General features: G+C 46.4%; 2 protein-coding genes across 2 annotated transcripts in view; one reads left to right on the top strand and one right to left on the bottom strand.

Moving 5' to 3' along the window:
* Nucleotides 1-10086, bottom strand: part of GRK5 (G protein-coupled receptor kinase 5) — a 153888-nt gene extending 143802 nt beyond the window's left edge. Inside the window, exon 1 of the mRNA XM_071445971.1 lies at nt 9761-10086. Within this exon, the coding sequence (XP_071302072.1) occupies nt 9761-9812 (52 nt within the window). The 5' untranslated portion in view covers nt 9813-10086. The remainder of the gene's footprint in view (nt 1-9760) is intronic.
* A 7249-nt stretch (nt 10087-17335) lies between these two features.
* On the top strand, nt 17336-23297 carry PRDX3 (peroxiredoxin 3). The gene is made up of 7 exons (XM_071446142.1): nt 17336-17450; nt 17522-17597; nt 17681-17822; nt 18544-18679; nt 20859-20962; nt 21700-21865; nt 22512-23297. Exons 1-7 carry the CDS (start codon nt 17415-17417, stop codon nt 22563-22565), a joined length of 714 nt encoding a protein of 237 aa, XP_071302243.1. The 5' UTR covers nt 17336-17414; the 3' UTR covers nt 22566-23297.
* Nucleotides 23298-23495: the final 198 nt, after the last annotated feature.

Below are 23495 nucleotides of genomic sequence, written 5' to 3'. Positions count from 1 at the left end.
CCCTACAAAAAGCAACCCTGTTGATTTCCAGAGTTCTTTTCACTAAAACCTCTCCTCCTTCATAGAGACCCAGAGCACTGGGAAAATAGAGAAACCACATCTCTAACAACCAAAACTGAAGAAGATGGAAGAGAGAACATTGGCTGAAAGAGATTACCAATATAATCTTCATCCCCAGGAAGAAACAAAATCTAAGCTAAGAGGGAAGAGGAAGATGAACTCAGCAGAAAGCTAAGGACAAGCATTAAACAACACCAGTATGAATGAATATGTATCTACACATATCTATATCTTCCACAGAGATTCTGGCAACCTTGGCTAAATGATGATTTAGCCTGGCATCCATTCTTTCCAACTCATCAGCTTGTTAAAGGTGTCAGTTCCCCTGCACTGCCTGCAGGAATATTTTGACGGAAGTGTCACGGAGGACTCACTGGTGCTGTTTTCACCTGGCATCATTGACATCTTCCCTTTGTTTCTGAATCTCCTCTTCTTCCAGCTGCATTTCTCTCCTTTTTTAACCATTTTTTCTCCACACACAAGAGGAGATCTTCCATCAGTGCCTTCTGCAGGTGCTGCTAAGTGAACACCACTGTAAAGTTACAGAATTTTTCCACTCTCCTTGTTAGCCTTCAGAAACACATAATCACATAAGTGATTATATACAGATGCTTTTATTAAGAGCTCTGGGTGTCAGGAGTATTCAACTCAAATCTGACTCCGACCATACATCTGAGATGATTGTGGTTTTATATTCTATCGTTATATAACTTTCATGTTAATTATTAAACTTATATTGTTCTATTGTATACATAAATATCAGCTAAACATAGCCCCCTTAAATTTCCAGCATAGTTTCTCATGATTCTTCTTATGATTATATAATAATTATATTTAATTACTAAACAATCATCACATCTAACAATTATATCATTTATCACACTGCTTACGCAGGTGCAGTGATCTGAGAAAACACAAAGCCTAACATTTTCAGAGTTCTATCTTTAACACTTTCCAAGGCTCCACTATCATCCTGGCAGGTAGGACCTTTCCTGGGACACACAAATAAAACTGAGGGACAACTCTGAGGCAGGCAGAGTCTAAAGCTTTCATTGTAAATAAAGACTTCCTATAGAGCCAAGAAGGTCTCTCCTAACACATGCATGGAGAGGAAAAAAAGAACAGTTTCAGTAATTTTAGACAGGAGCCTTGTCACGCAGACTAAACACTGACCAAAGAGCAACCAAGGATAATAGAAGTGTGTAAATACATAAAGCCTTACATGTGGCCAGGAAACTGACATTTAATCCAAACTAATTAAATGTGTTTTAAACAGTACATCAAAGACTTCTCAAATTCAAAGGTGGTGTCAGAAACAGAAGACAGGGAAAATAAACTAGACAGAGAAGTGGGACGAACAAAATATGGGAATTTTGGTCTAGAAAAGTTTGGACTATTCCAGCAGGGAGAGGAAATAAAATCCTCCAAATTTATTCAGAGGGAGAATGATGCTAGGAAAAAGGGATGGGTTCAGGAGCACTGGGAACCAGCAAACAGCATCCAAAAGTCATCATTCCCCACACCCACACAAGGTAAAGACTGTCTCTTTGAGTAGTGAAGCAAAAGAGGTATTGTATGAAAAATACGGTAACTTCTAGAACTTGCAACATAACCTCAGCCTACCAGGAAAAGCCAGGCTCATAGTGAAATCATGCATTCAATGGGACCCAAGAGAATACTCAAGCAAGGCAAAAAATAGCTGCTCCAGCCTATTCACCGCCCCTCCAGCATCCTGGGGACAACAGGGAACTCCACCAGCAACCTCAGCAGGAGAAACTGCCCAGAACTACCCTGCTGAAACACCCTGGGGTCCTGCCCCTTCCCCAGGGCCTCTCCCCACCACAGAAGCTGTTCTGGCTGGTTTTGAGGTGGGGCAGGGTGAGGAGCAGGGTCAGCCTCCCTGCATGGCCAAGGAAGCCACCACCAGCAGGGAGCTCCAGTGCTGAATGCACAAAAGCTGAGCTGGGCCATCCAAGCTGACGGGCTGGGAGAAGGAAAGAACAAATCCTGCTCAACTTGGCAAAGACTGTAACTGGTGAGGAACAGAAAGTACCTGGAAAAATGAATACTGTACAAAAGGGATTGCATGAGTAAAGGAGATGGGAGTGAGAAAAAAAATATAACCAAGATTTCTTGGGCTCATTAAAAAAAAAAATCTAGAGAGACAGACCCATAAATGGAGTCATTTTCACACCAAAACGTTTCATACCTTAAAAAGTACATGGCAGACCAGGGACAAGATGACGTAGCAGGCCTTTCCCAGTGGCTTCCAGTAGTTTCCCCTTAGCTCCATCCATGTGGTTTTACTGCCTGGAACAGCTCTGCTGCAGCGAGAGCTGGCTGATCCCTGAGCACAAACAAGCTGCATTTCCAACCAGCAAGCAGAGCCCATGAAGTCCATGGGACTACTCATGCATAGCAAACACATCCCCAGGTGCTGGAAATGATGGATAGAGACATTTTTCAGCCTTGGCTGTACCACCAGAAACTTCTCTGTGAATAACTGTTCTCCTCTGGAACACAGACAACCTTCACTATTGGTATTATTTGCTCCCAGGTCTGAATTGAGGCTCGAGTACCTGTGTGTAATTCTGCTCCTTTCAGCCTGCCCTTCTTCCCTAAATAACTGCTTTGCTTTTGACAGTTTTTTAACTATGTCTGAAAGGACATTATACGAGCTAGAAGCAGCTGAGCCAGTGGAACAGCCTCATCCATCTTCCTCCTCACCTGTGTTTTGTTCCATCCTTTCATTTTTAACAGGCAACTTGGTGCATTTTTTTAATTAAGTAAAATACCCATCATCTTTGCAATATTTTCTTTAGATTGTTTACTTTAATTTTGGTTTCCCTACTTAATCTTTTTCACAAAGCCATATGCATTTTTAAATCTTCCAAGGAAAATAATTACAAAGATAATCCAGCTGAGTGTAATCAAACTGCAGGGTTCTTTATTTTCCTGGCCTTTTAATTTAATTTCACATCCTGTGGTCTTAAAGAAATATTAGGATTATATCATCTTGTTATTGTTTAGATTACATGCCAGTAAAAATAGGGGGTAACCAATTATTTTCTTCCCCACTGCCACACAAAAAACTCATACAGCACACAGAATATTTTCAAAATAAAGATGCAGGGGAAGATCTCAGATGAGCATGAGTTAAATCCCTAACTCCCAATTTTCTGTCCTGTGTTTATTTGGTTGGATTTTTACATAAGCACAGTAACTGCTTTGATAAAACAATCTGCTTTTAAAGTTTTTCTGTGCAACAATATGGATCCTGATGTGACACTGTAGCTTTCCCTGGATCCATACAAACCAGAAGTCACCCACAGAGTAATGCTGGCAGAAAACCAGTGTGGGAGAAGAATCAGTCAGCTGAACAACAAACCCACAACTGGTGTCCCTACCCACGGAGGAGGACCCTGCCCCATCCTGGCAGTCACTTTTGAGGCTTGTGGGGATCAGAACACAACTGCAGTTACACAGCTGGGGCTTCAGACCCTTCCCTGCAAGCATCCAAGTCCTCAGCACCCAGGACTTCATCCTCTGAGCTGGGAAGAGATCACTGGCAGCTCTCAGCTGGCACAGCACTACCTGGAAAGGGAGCTCATGTTCCAAGAAGTCAGCCAGGATGCAATTGTGGAGTCTTTGTTGTGTATTTTTTTTCCAGGAGTAACACATTGTGCTGTCCACAGGTATAAAGGAAAAAGGAAGCACTATCAGCCACCAAGCAGGTGTAACATACCCCCAGGGCCTAAAGCAGCAAAGCCAGAGCTGCTGAATTCCTCTCAAGCATTTTCTCCTTAAAAATGGGGCAGCTCATGCCAACCCAAGTCACTGGGGACAAAGGCATGGACAGGTAGGGCTCACCTTGGGGCATGACTGTGTTTAAAACTTTCATTCTGGAGCTGTTTATCACAAAGACATGTGGGTTGGTTTGGTCCCCGTGCTGCTGCTCTGGCAACACTCAGCAGAGCATCACTAACACCACCTCTTTTGGGTGTTTTTGACTAAGTTCTCAGAGTATTCTTAACTAAGAAAAAAGAGTCATGAAGTTATGTCAATGTCTTGTATAAGTACTGAAAATTCTTTTCTGAGTGGATAATTTCAGCAACACTAAGTTAAAACCTTCTCAGAAAAAGAACATACTGATAACAGAGACAGGCAGTCTCTTCTTAGATTTATTATTTTGCACTTGAGGAAAGCAATCCCATGAGATTAATGGAGCAGATGTAAGTAGTTCTACTTAAACCTCCACAGTTAACATTTGTACTAAAAGTTTTACTACATAATAGGTTCTCTGTGTTAATAACCTGACTCACTACTAAATATTTTTAAATGCCCACAAACCCAACAAGACAGATAGCAATCAGGCCATAACAGTTCCACACAACAACACAGGAAGGAGCAGTGAAAAAGTTTGGATGAGAGAGCCCTTGATTTCTCCAGCATTGCCACATCCCCAGCCCTGCTGCCCATGTCTGCAGACTGGAGAATCCCAGAGTGTCCACCAAGGGCACAGCTACAGCTCTACCTTGCTCTGCATCAGCCCTGCTATGAAAAAATGTTAAAAAAAATATAGGAAATATATTTCAAGCCAGTTCTACATGCACACACATTTGCCCTAAGCCAGGTGTGGCTACAGAACTAATTGCCTTCTCTAAAAAGAACCTTTGACATGATTCAGACTTGTATGTTCTTTCCAGAAAGGCCTGAAAAATCCTCTTTTCTGAATTTCCTTGATTAAAATATAATGAGATAGTCTTGCCTCTTCTGGGTACCTTTTTTCCCAGGAAGAAATGGTTCCAGGACACTCATTTTTTTAAACTACTGCTTGAAAGCACCCTGTTGCATCTGAAGCAATGGCTGACTCCATTCTTGAAATAATTTCTTTTGAAAGTTATTACAGTGGTGAGCTTCTCTTGAACTCTAAAAAGAAAACTAAACTGAGACACCACATGGAAGCTTCCTCTGCTCACAATGTTTTTCCTACAAGGAATGTTGGGTTTACTTCAAGGGATGGAGGACAGGACCTTAGATTCTGCATTCAGTGCACTGGTTAATGAAGTTGCAATAATCATATTCTCCATAGAGTTTTGGCTGCCACTACAGACACCTTCTTTCCTTCAAAATATGCTTTTCATTGTTCTCCTGCCCTTTTTCCAACTGCTCCTCAGCCAAGTTCTTGGAAAGCAACCGCGCTTCATGTTTAGGATTTATTGCTACTCTTCTGCCAGTACGGACACACACAAATCTCTCCTGTGATCATCCTGCAAAAGCAAGCTAAAAATACAGCAATTTATGAACATTTTGCATGTTATATGGCATCAGTGTGCACACATCAAAAGATTCTGAGTGTATAAAAGGTCCCCCCTTTTGTCTAGGCCAATAGAAGGCTCTGCTTGGGTGCCATAAATAAGCTTATTTTAGAATTCCAGCCTACCTAAAAAGGGAAAAAAGCATTTGCATTGTGTTGCAGCGGTTGAAGATTTTTTTTTTCCTTTTACGTGGTAAACTTTGCGCTTCAGAAACTCTAGATTTGACAAAAAAACACAGTTCATCTTCCAAAATGGGTGCTTTAAGACTAATGACTAAATTAGACATCAGAGCTATCATGAGAACTTGGAAGTGGTGAGAATTGTCTGCACAAATTTTTTAAGGATTTTGCAATTTCAGAGTCAAGTTGTATTTCTGTTTTGAAATGTGTTTTGGGTTATCTGAGGAAGCTCGTGCCCACAGAAGCAGCAGGAAACATCAGGGAAGGCTGATCTTACGGCTGGGAAGAACAGTTCATGAGGAAGAGTATGCAGGTAATCACCATGCCTTGGTCATGCTTTTCAGACCCTATTCTTTATTTTTATTACAAACACTGTAGTTTAATTATCAGCCTCTTGGAAAGACTTGTCTTTTGTCAGCTTATTGCTCTGACAGGCAAGGATAGATTCAAGGCTCTGTGGACACAACTGAAATTCTGGAATAGGACTGTTAAAGTTTCTTGTTTCTGATGACGCCCTCTGTCAAACCCCAAATTTGGAAGGTGACCTGGGGCTCCCTGCCCAGCCTGGACTGGCAGCTGGTGGATCTCCAGTGCTCATGGCTGGGTGGTTCTGAGCCTCAGCCACCGCTGCTGAGACTCAGGAACACAAAGGCTGATGAAAAGAAGGGGCAGTGAAATGGCTTAGACTGCCAGAGGGCAGGGTTGGATGGAATATTGGGAAGGAATTCCTCCCTGTGAGGGGGGTGAGGCCTTGGCACAGGGTGCCCAGAGAAGCTGCGGATCCCAGTCCCTGGAAGTGTCCAAGACCAGGTTGGACAGGGCTTGGAGCAGCCTGGTACAGTGGAAGGTGTCCCTGCCATGGCACTGGATGATGTTTAAGGTCCCTTCCCACCCAACCATTCTATGATGCCATGAAGATCCAGGTAAGTATTTTATCACCTCATAATCTGGGGTTCTTACTCAACCCAAAATGACTGCAATTGTTATTGTTTTGATTTTCTTTTTATGACTCTCATCTTTCTTGCCTTCCCTGCTTAGCTTATTCTTCTCCCCAGGCAATGCTAGATAGTTCCCAAATACCTATTTGGTTCCTATAATTAAACCAGATGTATTTTCTGTTCAGTCTGAAAAGGGATTAGTGATTTGTGAAATGGGACTTTGCATTCAAGAAATGAGAAATTACAGTTGAGGAAAAAGCATAAATTTACTCCTAATAAATAATGAATGGACTTTCAAATGCAGTAAATCTCCATTCTTACATGTTCAAACTGACAGACTTTTGAGTATAACAAGTAACTTATGTGTAATTTTGTGTCAAAACCCTCACATTCTGCAAAAATATTAGAATTTCCTGAAATTTATTCTCTGTTCAAAATTATTCACTGAAATGCATTTTTGTATGTGAACCACATTTACTCTTTTTTGTTGCTCTAATAAGATTACTCATGTATCACATGGCATCAGTTAATTCTGGGTGTGCTTCTCATTGTGATCATCAGGATTTAAGTGCAAGTATTTGTGTAGCAGTTATAAAACTTGCCCCCTGGTATTTCAGCTAAAATAGCTCACTTTACATCAGGGGTGAAGGAACTTAGACAAGGGAGTACAGGGGGAAAAAAAAAAAAAGCTACCACCAAGGCCAGAGCAAAAGAGTTGCAAAATTTAAACCAATATTTGCTATAAAACATTTGTGGTGGCCACTCAGCCCTAATTCTGACTCCCTCAAATGTCCTCTCTGCTGGATCTCACACTGCAACCTAAACCCCTCCTTGACACTCCCTTTGCTGCTGAGAGTAGGTTTGTGTTCCCCTTGCAATTCTGACAAAATTTCTGCCTTTACTAACATTTGCAGAGTGGTTCCATCATTTTCCTTCTGCTAACATTAAGGACCACATTGCAGGCACCAACCAGCATGTGATTGAGCTAATACAGCTTTTGATTTTGACTTCACCAGTGGAAACACACAGGCACATACTTGGCTTAGGCTACACATTCACCCAGCTAAATCTGTTGATGGAGTCTGCAGAACCTGGAACAAACTTATTTTTAGATACCATAATCTTCAATATATTAACTTGCTTTTACTCTTGGTCTTACATATGTTGTCTGCCTTCTTCATCTGCAATGAAAGCCACCTACATTACTCACTGCAAATTTTAAAACAACTTTACTCACAGCAGCCTGCAACAATAACTAAAGTGTGGCAACGTATCTCATACAGCAATAATACTTGTGGCTGATGTCAGGTACATAATTTGCCCTTGTTCTTCCTTTAAAAAAAATTCATATCCCCTCCAAAAAAAAAAAAGCTTTAAAATAAATTAGCACCAGGCCTTCAAAAATGTTTTTGGAGATTCATACGTGGCTTAAAGAACACTTGGAATGTAGTTTGGAGGAAATCTTGATAAATTTCTGCCATTTGGATTATAGCTAACAGCTTCTTTAATGCAATTCTAACACAATAAAGCAACATGACTGTAACCATCTTCCTGAGAATGGTAGAAAAGGACCATAAAACTGAGCAGCACGTTTAAAATTACTTGCAAAATATCAGCTCTCTGTAAACAACACACAATAAGCATAATTAATACCAGTCCTTTAAAGTATTCCTAAACTCTACTGAAATCTAAACCAGTATTGTATGACTGGTAGCAACAACTGCATCCTAAACAACATTAAAAATGACAACACAAAATAAAAGATCTCCATCAGAAGTCAAAAAGTTATAATTCACTGATCTGCTGAACACCTTTGCCCTTATTATTTGTAGAGCTTTTTTGGGAGGATCTCAGGACTTTACTCTTTAGCTAAGCCTCAAAAGTTCAACAGCCTGTGAGTTATATAAACACTATTTTACAATTCGAGCTATTTTCCCAGCAAAAGGATCGCTCCAGGGGCGGACTGTTTGAATGATCTCTCTTACAAATTGAACGCTCCTTTACTCGCAGCTCCACAGCTTCAGAGCGGCCGGAGCTGAAGCCCACCCAAGCGGGCAGGCAGCTCCAGCGCTCCGGCGGGCGGTGCGGAACAGGCTGCAGGTTGTAGCGCACCTAAAAACGCCAGCTCCGGCAAGTGCTCTCAGGGAAGAAACTCTGACCAAGGGCTTGGAAAAATGCCTTATTTTAAGCAGCAAGCAAGTAAATAAACACAAACATAAAAACGGGCTGGAGCAGACAGAAGGCGATCGCGTCTTGGCAGCGATGCCGCAGCCGTAGGACGTGTTGCTTGTGCGTGGCGCTCCCGCTCCAGCCGGAGGGATGCTCCCGGGCGGACGGAGCTCCGCGGGGGGACCCCGAACCCGGCCCCGCCGTGCCCAGCGCCCCGCGGCCGCGGGAGGATTTCCGCCCGCGCGGAGAGAGGAAACCGCGTCCGCTCCCCACGGGGGGAAAGAAAGCGCCGGGAGCCCGATCCACCGGTGGCTGTCGGGGTTCGCTTCTGCGAGCCCTCGGGGTCGGGACGGGGATGCTGGGGGAGCCCCCGCGCAGCCGGCAGCCGAGGGCGCCCGGCGCCGAGCAGCGGCGGCTCCGCGCCGGCGGCTCCGGCATCGCCCGGAGCATCCCCGGTGCCGCCCGAGCGCGGCGGCGGCCGCGGGGGACAGCCCTGCTCGGAGACCCCCGCGCCAGCCGTGGGCAGGGGACAGCCCCCAGCCCCTCCGGCCGGCTCCGGCCGGGGACAAACACGCTCTCAACAATGGGCATGTTTGCAGCAACATGATCTCACCTAATAACGCCGAATAAGGCAATGACTGTACGGGGAAGCGATACGATCCTGCCGGTCTCACCACACGGCGCGGAAAGCTATTTGCAGATTTGCTAAGCCCTCTTGAATGAATGCATCTGCAGCTGACCTTTAACAATAGACGCTGAAATAGCACAATCTGTGGGACCAGATTTGAGGGGGGGGAGGCGGGAAGGGGGAAGGAAGAGATGGGTGAATATTGTAATCTCTGCAATCTCATTCACTTCCTTTCCCAAACCCCCGCGCACATGGAAAAACAGCGGTATTTTCCTTTTCGCCGGGGCTCCGTCTCAAACAAGCCGTTTCCAACGCCGGCACAGCCACATGGCACCCCGACAGCCGCCGCCGGCGGGACCGGCGCGCATCCCCACCGGTGCCCGCCCGCATCCCGCGGGCATCGCTCCGCGGAGGGGCGACTGCGACAAGGATGCTCCAGCCCCCTCTCCCCTCCCGCCGCTCTCTCACCTTCCCTGGCTTTCAGCAAAACGGTGTTGGCAACGATGTTTTCCAGCTCCATTGACGAGCTCGGGCAGCGCAGGCAGCGGCACTGCAGCAGGACGTCACTCCGAGGTGCGGAGTCTCCGGGCGACCACCCGCCTCCTGCCCCTAGCGCGCTGTCCCCCCGCGCATCATCCCCGCCCGCCCGCCTGCCCGCCCGCTCCCCCGCGCTCCCCGGGCGGAGGCGGCGCTCCCCGCACTGCCTGCTCCGCCGCGCCCCGCTACTCCATCCTCCGCCCCGCCGGCTCCCCCGGTGGTTTGAGGGCTCGGGCGCTCCTGCCTCCCTCCCCCGGGGGTGTGGCACCGCGGAGCGGCCCCGCAGCCCCGCGCAGGCGCCGGCCCCGCCGGGCCGGGCACGCCGGGACGTGTAGTCCTGGGGCGGCCCCGCCGCACGTGGCGCTGGTTCCACAACCGCGCAGGGTCCGCAGGGAGGGACGGCCGCTGTCCACCTCGGGCAGGGGGAGAGCACGGGCAGGGGCACGGACAGGGGCCGGTCAGAGCGTCCCGGGCGGTGGGGATGGGTGTTCGCCGCCGGGGATGCTCGGGGCTCCCGCGGTCCCGGCCCCGGCGCAGCCCTGGTGCCGCGCTCCATCCCGCGGTACAGGGCTCCGCTTGTCCTGCCCGCGGTCCCCAGGGCTCCCCGGCTCGGCTCTTCGTGCGTGTCACCCCCCGCAGGTGCCCACGCTCGTGGGAAGGGGTCGCCGACAGCCGCAGATGTCTCCCGCCCCCCGCCCTTCTCCTCGGGCCGGGGCTTCTCGCCTTTCTCGGGATCTCAAAAGCCCCTACAGAAGAACCCGAGGGAACCCCATCTCTTCCGCCACACCATTGTTTTCACCCTCGTCAGGAGCTGTGTGAAGCATCAGCCACTTGTGGAAAGTTTGTGAATTTTAAGCGCTAGATTACAACATAAGCTCTCCCCTGTCTACATAGGACAGATGCTCATGTCAGCATGATTGTGATTTTCCTAGCAACGGGGTAGATCGATTCATCAGGTCAAGCAATGAAAGAGAAATAAAAACGACCCATTACTCCCACTGACACTCTTCCTCCATCTATATTTGCATTGATTAAATCCACATGAAGAAAATCAAATTAACGTGCACCTTCTTGTAAGTGGAGCCTAGACACTACTTTTTTCTTCTTTTTTTTTTATATTGTACCAATTTATTTCTTTCCACAGCCACATAGAAATGGCCTGCAATAGCAGAGATTGCAGACTGCCTAGAACACATTTTCTGAACATAGGAAATAGATGAGAAATGCATTTAATGAATAATACCTTGCGGGTAAAATTGCTACAATAAATGCCTTTTGTACCTGATTAAGTGTCAAAGGTTTGACCTTTGAAAGTTATTTTGCATAGCAGGTGGCACTGCTATGTACAATATTCCACAGCCTTTCTCCTGTAGCTTCAGAAAAACATTCAGCTTTCAGAGCCATTCCATGTTGTGGTTCCTTTCTTTGTAATACAAGTTCTATACAGCAGCAGTTGTGTCAGTAAGTACCGGAAGATTTTTCTCTGATTAAATAATTCTTGAGGGAGAAATTGCTTCCTGGAAACCAGAGCCTTAGCACAGAGATGAGGCTCCTAAGGAGCATCTGCCCTGCTTGTTGTTTGAACTCTTCTGTGCAAGCACTGATGTAAACAGACCAGATTATGCTCAGTTCTAAGTGCACTTCACATCCCTGCCCAGCCTCCCACTAATGATCATCAGAAGGACAATGCAAACACCACAACAAGGCTGATGGTTGGTGGAAGACAGAACTTTTATTATACAGAATGCTTTTAATGCTACAAGCAACTCCTCTGTCCAGAGGACAAATGAAGGCATGTGTCTAAATGCCCACTTTGTGAAGCACCACTCACTGCAGCAGCACTGGGATATTGCTGTTTCTGCTGCGCCTCAGGATGAGACTGATCAGTGGGATTTACCTTCATGGGAAACTCCACAGGGAGCACTGACTGTGTTTGGTGAGTTATTTTTTATAGAGGTGCCTGAATGAAGAGGGCAGATCTTGAAGAGCTCAAGTATGAGTTGCACTGGAGATCAGCACGTGCACCCAACAGCTGTACTGCTCCTCTTATCTCATATCTGTATGTACCTCCAGATATGTGGAGTCACCCACAGCGCTGCCCTGGGGGACAAAAGCATGACTCCAGCATGCTGATGTTGCCCTGTATAGTTTCAAATATTTAATTCTTGAAAGGGCAAAGCTATTTAGCAAAAGAGTTACGACAGATCTGTCAGGAGTTTGGAAATCCCACGGAGCTACCTAGTGTTCGTGAGCGGCGCAGCTCCCGCAGGCTCCTCCATCCTGGCGACGGGAGGCACGCTCAGCAAGCTCCTGCAGGAGCAGGGACAGCCAGGCAGCAGGAGTGTGCTGGGACACGGGGGTTATTCCAGCTCCTGCAGGAGCAGGGACAGCCAGGCAGCAGGAGTGTGCTGGGACACGGGGGTTATTCCAGCTCCTGCAGGAGCAGGGACAGCCAGGCAGCAGGAGTGTGCTGGGACACGGGGGTTATTCCAGCTCCTGCAGGAGCAGGGACAGCCAGGCAGCAGGAGTGTGCTGGGACACAGGGGTTATTCCAGCCCCTGCATGGCTCTGTGTTGAAGTGGACCAGAGGCAGCCACATAAATGTGGCTGAGTGCAGGGAGTGGGATAGCTGAGCTCTGCTAGCAGGCTGCTGAGGGTCTCAATAATGTGTGTGTCTGACTTACACACCTACGTGGAGAGCAGCGATTCTGCCTCTGTGCCTCTTGGGAAGACCAATGGAGGGGTTTTTTTTTCAATATTCTTATGTTAATTAACAAAGTCCCCCTTGTTTCTAATAAATCTGACTCACTGTGGTACACTAGGACATGGAAGGAGGTGTGTTCACTAGCACTCACTAGCACTACTTTGAAAAGCAAGATCAAGGTGATTAGTCTGAAGCTCCACATTAGTCCTTACTGCATCTCTCTTTTCTACTGCATTGTTAAAGCCTGATTAAACCCTGTATATGACACAGGCCTGAGATGGATGGCCCCTTTCGTGGATGTGCCCCCCATGTGTTTCCCCTGCACAGAAAGTCCATCAGTTGGCTTTTGCAAAACCCACTGCAGCATTTGGACTCTTACCTCATGACTGCTTTACAGCTGTCAGTAGCTTCATTCCCATGTCACCTGGAACAACTGGTTCACAAAACCAACAAAGAAAATTAGAAAGAGGTAGATTTATTTATATCCATTTTCTCTTGTGGTGACACAGTCCTTTAATTTCAAGCTATGTCTGCACATTATTTAATGGAACAGTCTGTGAGTGAGGGAGAACAGGAGACCTGTAAATCTGTTCCACTGCATATCTGACTCTATTCACTCTTGTAAAATGGTGCTGAAATACGTGGACTCAAAGACAGGGTGGCAGGGAAGGAATGCAGGGAAGGAATACACATCTCTTTTGCTGGCCTGAATATCCTGATTCAACACTTGAAGGAGAAAAAGGAAAATTTAGTCTGAATCATATGCAGAATCAACCAGTATTGGAAGGAAAAAAATAAAAAAGGAGAGGCTACCCCAAAAAAATTCATATTCTGAAAAATGTGCTTTCTAAGGTGCTATAAAAATGTGCTTTAAAATTTCCATCTGAAGTCATTCAGGAGAGGCTCCTAAAAACCTAAAAGTGCTGAACATCAGGGTGAAGCAGGGCTGGCAGCCATCTTTCCTTTATGGGAAAAGCGAGGTTTGTAAATGAAACGCCAACACCGAGCGAGCCCCAAATGCATCAGTGTAATAGGAAGAGGGAAGCAGCGAGGCTCAGTGTGATATTCTGAGCCACTCAGGGATGACTCATCGGCAGGGTGGGCTCGCACAGCTCCAGCCAAACACAGCGGCAACACACCCAGTTTGATCCTGGCTCCAGAGACACCGCTCGGCCTCAGCACGGCCGCCTCCACAGCCAAGGGTAAGACCCCCGGTGCAGCAGATGTCAGAAAGGCTTTTACCTGTACTTATCACCTGGAAACATACCCTAACAGCAGCTGTCTCCTAAATCCATGTTCCAACACTTAATTCGTGCAGTAAAGCCCGTTCATGATTAGCCCTAAGCTGGATTGTGCTTGGGATTGCTTCTGAAACTTATTGCTACGAACGGGCAAATTCTTTCTCCTCCTGCTGAGCTTGGGTATCAGCAGGTGGGAGCACACAGGCCTGTGAGAGCATTTGCAGGCAGCTGGAAGATTTTCCAGCGCCCCTGTGTGCAAGGACAGAGGCTGCCATCTACCAACAGTCACGGGGTGATGCATCGTGCTGCCTAAGCCAAACTTTTTGCTTTGGTTTAGATAAAAATGTTTATGCCTCTGTTGTTTTTTTTTTCCCAATTTCCCAGCTTCTTTTTCAGTTATCTATTTCCTCAAGGTAGAGGACAAATGATTGTTACAGCATGTGAGCACATGGAATAACATAACCTTCTAGAAACTGAGCAGATTTTATTTTTAAACAAGCAGACATATGTATCCCATACTCTGCACAGAATTTGCCATTCAGTGATCCACAGCAGCAGTTCTGATTTGGGATTTGCTTATCCTTTTCATCATGTTTAGAGAGAAACAGCTGCTTTCCCCCTAAAATTTTCTTGTGTGAATGATCTTTCAAGGAGCTCTTTAAAATCTAACACTTACAAAACAATAATGGAAACAACACACAAGCATTATCTGTATTTTTAATCAACTGATCTTGTAGTTTTTCACCAGAAAGACATAGTTAACTATTCCCAGATAGGAAAAGAGAGGCACAAAATGGGAGTAGGCAGATAAGTATCCTAACCAAAAAGAACATTCACTTCTCCCATTATCTATTCAAGTGCCTTATGGACTACTCTGCACCTTGTATAGCAACTTCTCCAAAGCCTGTTGAAAGCCCTGGAGAGTCTTTCAGCAACTTCACATGTCAATTTCAATCACACTTAAAGACAGCAAAAGACACACCCAACAAGATTTGGAAAAAGATGTGCAAATGGTATCACTCGGTAGATTGATTTTGAGCTTTGGATGTCAATAAGAACCAGGTTTAGCAGCTGCTCGAGCCTGTGCCAGAGCCAGAGCTGAGGAAAAAGGAAAAACTTTTATCAGGTGCACTTTGGCAGTGACAAGGTCCATCTTCAGATTGCAGGGATGCTCATTTTGCAAAAGCAAAATGGAAAATACTCCTCATTAAATGGCAGTAGTTCAAGCTTTTGCACAGAAGTCTGAGAAGCTGAATTACGCTGCCTCCATAACAAAGCATGAGCAATATTTCCCCACCTGCAAGCCAAGAGTTTAAACAAAGAGTTTTAAACAAATATAACTTTCCGGGGATGGGGGAAGGGCATTGGTTTAGAATACATCAACTTAGAAGTTTTGTGAATAATCATCTGTGGATGAGACAGCCATCCTCAGGAAATCCGAGCAACAGCCCTTTTCTGGCTGCCACAGTGCAGCTGCCACACCTGAGGGAAAGGAACCCAGCCACCCCTGGGCACACAGTTTGCTGCCCAGCCCCAGGGCACTCATCTGGGCAAACACATCTCTGTGTCTGAGGGCACGTGCCAGGTTTCAGACATGAATGCAGTCATGCCATCCTGCACTGCTCTGAAAGCATCAGCCCAGGTAATGGCTGATGGGTTTGCTGCTCTCCACCTACAACTCCTCAGGTGTCCCAGGCTCAGCTTCACTGCTCACTGCTCTGCTTGCAGCCCTCAGCAGCAGCACAAAGCCCTCCCACACCTCTAACCTGGTCACAACCTCCACAATCACTCCTTCCCTCTCCTGATCCAAGGCTGTAGGATGGGGCACAGTTCACCAACACTCTACCTGACATACTTTCTAATGTACAAATTGGTTACTCACTTCCACTTTCATGTTTTGAGTAGATAACATTATCTGGCTGCTCTGCTGGGAATTACTTTCTTTTTGAGAAGATTTTCAGAGCCACGTTTCCATCTCTCATTGGCTACATCTGGATTAATAAATTCAAGGTGCCAGTGACTGAAATTTGCCTTGATGTTAAATACTCAGAAAGGTCTCAGCATACTTTTGGGCAGCACCAGCTAATATTGCCCCAAACAATTCCCAGGCATAGTAGGGAGTTATTACCAGCTAGTTATCAACCCTAACAGGCAGATTGAACACAATCCTCCCACTTTTGAAGGCTCAGAGGTTCACTGTTACAGAGGTGACTGGACCATGCAGATGGATCAGTACCAGGAACAAGTTCAGAAGTGTAGATTTAGCAATCATTGAGCTCATCCCAGGGGTAGCTGCCATTTCTCTGGCTGCCTTTGGCTTTGCCCCCCAATGCTGATAAGGCTGAGCTTATCCAGAGCCAGACTTTTCTCCAGTCCACAAGGCCCACCCTTTCTAAAATGTTGTGGATATTAATAAATATATGAAACTAGAAGTTACTGAAACCCAGAAGGGAAACTGAGTTCAGCTTGGTTTAAGTGTTTAGATGAATACACACAAAGAATGAAGCTAGGAGCTGCAAAGATGGTAAAGGGCCTTGAGAGGATGCTGAATGAGGAGCAGCTGAGGGCACCTGGTCTGTTCAGCCTGGAGAAGAAGAGACTGAGGGACAACACATTGCAGTCTACAATTTCTTTGTGAGAGGAAGAGGAGGGGCAGACACTGATCTCTGCTCTGTGGTGATCAGTGACACGACCCAAGGGAATGGCCTGAAGTTGAGTCAGGAGAGATTTAGGTTGTATATTGAAAAACCATCAGGTTTTAAAAAAAACTGGATGATTGGGTGCTGGAACAAGCTCCCCAGGGAAGTGGGCACAGCACCAAGCCTGACAGAATTCAAGAAGTGTTTAAACAACACTCTTAGGCACATGGTGTGACTCTGGGGGTATCCTGGGCAGGACCAGGAGATGGACTTTGATGACCCTTGTGTATTCCTTCCTACTGAGAATATTCTGTGATTCTGTAACTGTAATCCAAGTGAGTTCAACAAAGTCAGAGCCAGTTGTGTGTATGTGGAAGGTTTCTGAGCACAAGCCAGAATCAGTGGGCACAGCGCGCAGGACACTGGTGAGGCTGCACCTTGAGTGCTGTGCCCAGTTCTAGAAGGACATTGAGGGGCTGGAGCAGGTCCAGAGAAGGGAATGGAGAAGGGAATGGAGCTGGAGAAGGGTCTGGAGCACAAGTCCTGTGAGGAGCAGGGGTGGGAGCTGGGGGTGTTCAGCCTGGAGGAGGCTCAGGGCCAACCTGACCACTCTCCACAACTCCCTGACAGGGGTCGGGCTCTGCTCCCAAGCAATAAATGGCAAGACAAGAGGACATGGCCTCAAGCTGTGCACGGGGAGGTTTTTGTTGGACATTAGGAAGAACTGCTTCGCAGAAAGGGTGGTAAGACATTGGAATGGGCTGCCCAGGGAGGTGGTGGAGTCACGGTCCCTGAAGGTCTTCCAGGACAGACTGGACGCGACCCTCCGTGCCATGGTCTGGCTGATCCGGTGGTGCGCGACCATAGGTCGGACTCCATAGTCCGAGCAGCCTTTCCCAACCGGATCGATTCCGCGATTCCCGTGCGTCCCTCACCGCCGCTCCGGCGTTCCCGCCCCCGGCGCTCCGCCCCGCTCCGCCCCGCTCCGCCCGCCGCTCGACATGGCCGCCGCGCTGGGGAGGCTGCTCCGCGCCGCGGTGAGTGAGGGCCCGCCCGCCGGCCTGCCCGCCCGGCCCCGCCGCCGCCCTAACCCTCCCTGTCCCCGCAGGTGCCCCTGGCTGCCGCCGCCGGGAGGAGAGCGACGGCACGGCCCCCGGCCTGCGCCCGCCGCCCCTTCAGCCTCGGTAAGTGCGGGAGGGCGGCCGGGGAAGGCGCCCCGGGAGCGCCCCCGGGCCCGGCCCGCAGCTCTGCGTTCTCCCCTCCGCAGGCTCCTCGCGGTTCGCCGTGGCCGTGACCCAGCACGCCCCGGCCTTCAAGGGAACGGCCGTCGTCAACGGAGAGTTCAAGGAGCTGAGCCTAGATGATTTCAAGGGGAAATACCTGGTTCTCTTCTTCTACCCCCTGGACTTGTGAGTGCGGGTTTCTCCCTTTCCCGATGGGCCTTCTGAAGGTCCTGCTGAAGGTCATCACAGGCGCTGCAGGTCGTCCTGGGTTTGTTCGATTTGAGCCAGTCTTGCGGGGCAGATGTGCCTGTTTCAAGGGCGTGAGTGATAAGATTGGGGGCACACGGCCATTGTGTGTTAAAGCAGTGGAGAGGGTGGCTGGAGAGCATCTTCTAGCTGCAGGGCCTGCATCAGGAGCTGGCTGTGGTTCCTGTTACACTCAGATCCCAGGGGTGAGGACATTGCCTTGCATTTTGGGACTGCCTTGGAGACTGTCCTTGAAGAAGCAAGGCCAGCAGAACTGCAGCTAACAGCTTTAGAGCAAAACATGATAGGATGGGGGTCAGTCTGCTTGGAAGACTTGAATTGCTGAGAGTATCTTGGTGCATGTGGGCCCATGGAGAAGGGTTTAACCTGCAGATTGTTCTGCTATAGTTGCCAAAAACTCTCTGTCCAGAGAGTCTCTAGCAGAGGCAGCTTCTCCATCTTTGTAAGGAATCTGTCTAGAACTTGGAGATGGAGCTGGTGTGCCAGCTGTGCGGCTATGACTGTTGGTTTGAGACTGAAACTAATTTTGAGCAGGAAACATTGCTAAAATTATCAGTCTAAAGAAAATCCCTAGAAACAGACATGAGTCTTCTCTAGAGAAGATGGCAGAATTATTACAGCCTGATCTGTCTTCCCACAGCACCTTTGTCTGCCCCACAGAAATTGTGGCCTTCAGCAACAAAGCAAAAGAATTTCGTGATGTGAACTGTGAAGTGGTGGCAGTTTCAGTGGACTCTCATTTTACTCATCTGGCATGGATAAACACACCACGAAGGGTAGGAATTGAGTGTCTTTTTGGGGCTTTCTCTTTTGGTTTGGTTTCTTTTCACAAGAGCTACAGAGAAGAGGAGTTGAATAAATAATTGTGCCAACTCTGATTTTTAATAGATTTCCTAAAGTTGTATCCCATCAACTTCTGCATTTGATGACATAATTCTGACCTCTGTCTTTTGTTTTCTTTTTCGTAATTATCTGGCTTGGGTTTTTAACTTGTTTTGCTGTGATGATAGCTTTGTTGATAGCATATCTCAAAAGACAAATGCTCAGTTTACATGTCACTGTCCCAAAGTGTGTGTGGCAGCTGATAATGCACAGAAACTATCACAGAAAAGGAGCAGCAGCTGTTCATCTGTTACTGTTAACAATTACCCAACGGTGGTCGCTTCAGGTTGGAAGCAGAGGAACCACCAGTTTATTAGAGAACTTGTATCATTAATTCTCACTTGATGAAAGGGTTCCACTCTTGCAGTACAAGTGGAGGTTTTTGACTTTCTTTAGGGAAAGAAAGTGATAAAGACAGCCTTTTAGTGGAGAGGAGCCTCTTTCAGATATAAAAAGCACCTGCTTTTGATGACATAAAGCATCCCCCTGGTTTAGGTAGTTGTAGAGGACCACAGGTGTCCCAGGAAGGTGCAGAAGCACCTGTGCCATCAGTCCCAGCCTGTGTGGACAGCAGTGTGCAGTTGTGCTGCAGGCTGGGTGCCTCCTGGTTGGCACCACTGGGACATGCAGGGGAGGGAGAAGAGGTTGCTGCATTTAATACACCTTGGCTGAGCGTGTCAAGAGTATTTCTTTTCTGCATGCTTTGTTCAAAGCTCAGCAATGTGACTGTGGCCTGAGTTCCCAGCATTATCCCAAAGGTGTTCAGGGTTTGCCAGTCGTGCATAGTGTTTTACAGATGCACAGAGTGTTGGAAGGGACCCACAAGGATCATCAGGCCCAGCTCAAAACACCCTGCACAGGGTGGAAAGAATTCCATGGTGGCACAGGCAGGAAACTGACACCCAGAGAAGCTGAAGCCTTGTTTTCTCTGACATCTGTGCTCAAAGCTCTGTGCAGGGAACTCTGTTGCAGACAAGTGTTTGCAGGATCTGGGTCTGTGGCTGAGATTACGCAGTGAATCACTGATGATGCCAAGAATAGCAAAGCTAACAAACTCCAGCCTTGTTTCAAGGTTAGAGAGCTTATCTCTCTTGCAGTCTCAGTCTGTGGCAAAACAGAAAGAAATCTTGTTTGACTCTTCACATAGTATTTAAAGTGACTTGTGAGAGGCAAAACAAAAGTAACCATGTGCACTGAATAGAGCAGCAGAACTCTGACATACTCAGTGTGTGGGTAAGAGCATTGTGTTTGGAACCAGAATTGTTAAGGTTGCAAAAGACTTCTAGGATCATGAAGTCTCATGATGGTGATGAGATGATGAACTCACTGCCACCACCATCACCATGTTCACCACTAATCATGACCCCAAGTGCCACATCCATGGTTTTTTTCCCATGTCCTGGGAAGTGTGTTCCAATGCCTGACAATCCTTCCTGTGAAGAAATTTTTGGTAATATTCAATATAAAGCTCCCCTGGTGCAATTTGACATCATTTCTTTTTGTCCTGTCCCTTGTTACCTGAAGAAGAGGCTTACCCCCACCTGGCTACACCCACTTTTAAGTAGTTGTAGAGGTCACTCCTGACTCTCCTTTTCTCCAGGCTAAATATCCTCAGCTGTTCCTCATCAGATGAGTGCTCCAAAGTTTGTTTGTTCACAGGTTTGTTTCCCTTCCTTCCCCACCATGTTCATCCTGTTTAAGTCTGAACACTTAAATATGCAGTAGAAATTTTTCTATTCAGAGCTCCTGAATAAGATACAAAGGAAGTTTTTCTGGAAATGTATGGCTGTTGCCATTGGTAGCCTCTTACCACCGAAAACAGCAATTCTAAAATGCTCAGTGCAAAAGAAATTTTCACTTTCTAAAGAAATAAACTGTTCCTGACTACTTTAAAAAAAACAAACAAACAAAAAAACCCAAGCAACACCACATATGCTTGGCTCCTTTCATGGAGCAGATGCAGTGGTTGGGTTTTGTTGTTTCTGTCCCCTCAAGAACATGGAATCCAGCACTCAGGAAGGATGATCCTATGGAGCTTTTTGTAACCAAGTGAAATCTTTCTCTGTTCTCTAGAGCGGTGGTTTGGGCAAAATGAATATTCCAGTTCTGTCAGATCTCACAAAAGAGATCTCCCGTTCTTATGGGGTGCTGCTGGAAGGACCTGGCATAGCACTGAGGTAAGGCTGGACTGCTGTGCTGGGACACAACCCAGTGTAACCAACACAGGGCACGCTGTCCCCTCCTGCAGGGAAATGGCACCAGGTGAAGACTGGGAGATGGCTTCTGCTGCAGGATGAGTGGATCCCACCTTAAGAAAAGGGCACCTGCTCATTTTGGCCATGAAGCTGAGAATGGCCCCAGGCCTCTCTGAAAATGTGAGGGAAAAGCTCTTCTGCTCTGAGAGAGGCTGAGAACTCCATGTCCCTAAGGAAAAGGAGCAGCATAGAAGGGCAGTGGATTGGGTAGCAATCTTCTGGAGACCTTCAGTTCCTGATCTCTTTGGATCAGGAACTTTTGGCATTTATTTTCTGGGAGATTAAGTTAATTAGTATGGTAAGATTGGGACTTTGGTTTTCACAAATGCTTGTATGCAACAGGATTTAATTTAGTAGCATAATTCACAAGCAGCTCTTCACTCGGCACCTACAGATTTGACCAAAAAGACATGGGCAGGATATCAGCTTTCAGTTTTGAAGTACAGGTGGAACTCTCCCTTTGCTCTGAGTGGATTGAATAGTCTCCATAGATACTTATTAATCTCACAGTACCACAGGAGATCACTTTGCTAACAAACAAGATACCAAATGCTGCAGTTCCCCTCCTAACTGATGCGTGTCACTGCTGAAATTGTGCATCCAGTTCCTTGTGTTTGGCCTGGGAAACTGATTTGCTTGCCTGAACTGCTGCATTGCAGAGGTCTGTTCATCATTGACCCAAACGGGGTCGTCAAGCACCTGAGTGTCAATGACCTGCCCGTGGGGCGCAGCGTGGACGAGACCCTGCGCCTGGTCAAGGCCTTCCAGTTTGTGGAGACACACGGCGAGGTGTGCCCGGCCGACTGGACTCCAAACTCCCCCACGGTGAGTGCCTGCTCAGGGACAAACAAATCCTCCTAGACAGCCACTGGTGCTTGTCTGCAGGGCTGGGATCCACTCAGCTGTGAGGTGCTTCACTGCGCCTGTTGTCGAAGCTGTTACAGCTTGGGCTGGTTTAGTCTGTTTGTCTGGTAGTAATTGTGGGATTTCTGTGAAGAAATTTTCCTTGCAGTGAAAGCAAGGAAAGGAGATGCAAATTGTGTTCAAAACTCCAAACTTGACTTGGACTCTCCATTAACTGAGTTCAATTTTTTTTACTTACTTAATGTGTTGTAATTTAACAGGAAAACGTGGTTTATATGTTAGCTGAGTTCAGATTTTTTACTTACTTCATGTATTGTAATTTAACAGGAAAAATGTGGTTTATGTGTTAGCTGAGTTGAGCTTTTTTACTTACCTAATTACTTACTTTCTTTTTACTTTAAGAGGAAAAATGTGGTTTATACTTAAAATTTTCAAGTACGACTTGTACATGATCTAGGCTTTTGTCTTTCAACCAACTGTTAACCAATCAATAAAGAGATCACTGTTTTTATAAAGTATGCATGTATTTTCTTGGATAAAGTATCAAATCTGTGGGTTTTTTATCATACCTGTTCCAAGTAATAACTTAATTTTCTTTTCTTGACAGATCAAACCAAGCCCAGAAGGTTCCAAAGAATATTTTGAAAAAGTGCATTACTAAACACTCAAATATGTGGACAAAATTCTTTAGTTTTATCTACTGAAGACATTAGGAAACAGCTGTGATTGTAAAAATTAATAATAAAAATAAAAGCTGTCATTTTCTCATGTTTAAGAAGAAATTAAATGCTAAAATATTTACTGACTCCCTTGTCTTGCTTTAAAAATGGTAAAACTGAGGCTTTCCCCCCTGCCTTCTGCAACTTCAGTTTCATGGATTTCTGTGACCATTAATCATCTTCCCAAATGTGATGAGTACACAAGTTACAGTTGCCTTCCATTGGCTTTTCCCTTTACCTAGTTTTGGACCAGAAAATTTCCTGCATTTCATTTTCTCACACAACGTAAAAGTCCGTTAAAAAAAAAAAAAGAAAAAATACAAGGAGAGAATTTTGATATGTGGTTTGTATTAAATGATTTTTGCAGAGGAAGAGATGAATGTAACAAGTAAAAATAATTTTAAAATCATTGGGTTTGTGTGTAAATGCACTAAAACGTGGAAAGAATGTAAATGTGTGCCATTTAAAACAGAAGTGCAGCTACTCAGGAGCACTAACAAGCGTGAACTTTAATTTTGTTTGGGAGATGGTAAAAAACCTTGAACCCCCACAGTGCACTTATTGGAGCCTAATGACAAAGTTTCTTTCACTTGAATTTGCTTGACTCTTGTACTGCTTGAAACTGATGTAGCATCTCTCTAGCCATAATAAAATACTCTTAACGTGGCCTAGCAGCAGGTGTGGTGCTTTGCTTTTCTTTCCCTTTCCCCAAAGCCCTGTTTCTCTGTTTGGAAGAAACTGGACAGCAGCTCACAGGTGCCATGGGGAGCAGCCCATGGAGTTAGCCCAAAGTCCTGAGGGGCTGCACGGATCAATACAACACTCTGCGTGTTTCTGTTTTCATCTGTCCCTCTGAGCAAAGAAGCACAAGG

Source organism: Agelaius tricolor, unplaced genomic scaffold (genome assembly GCF_023055355.1).
Source record: "Agelaius tricolor isolate 1412-34295 unplaced genomic scaffold, bAgeTri1.0.p SCAF_22, whole genome shotgun sequence".
Taxonomy (NCBI): domain Eukaryota; kingdom Metazoa; phylum Chordata; class Aves; order Passeriformes; family Icteridae; genus Agelaius; species Agelaius tricolor.
This window is presented reverse-complemented; position numbering and strand designations above follow the sequence as displayed.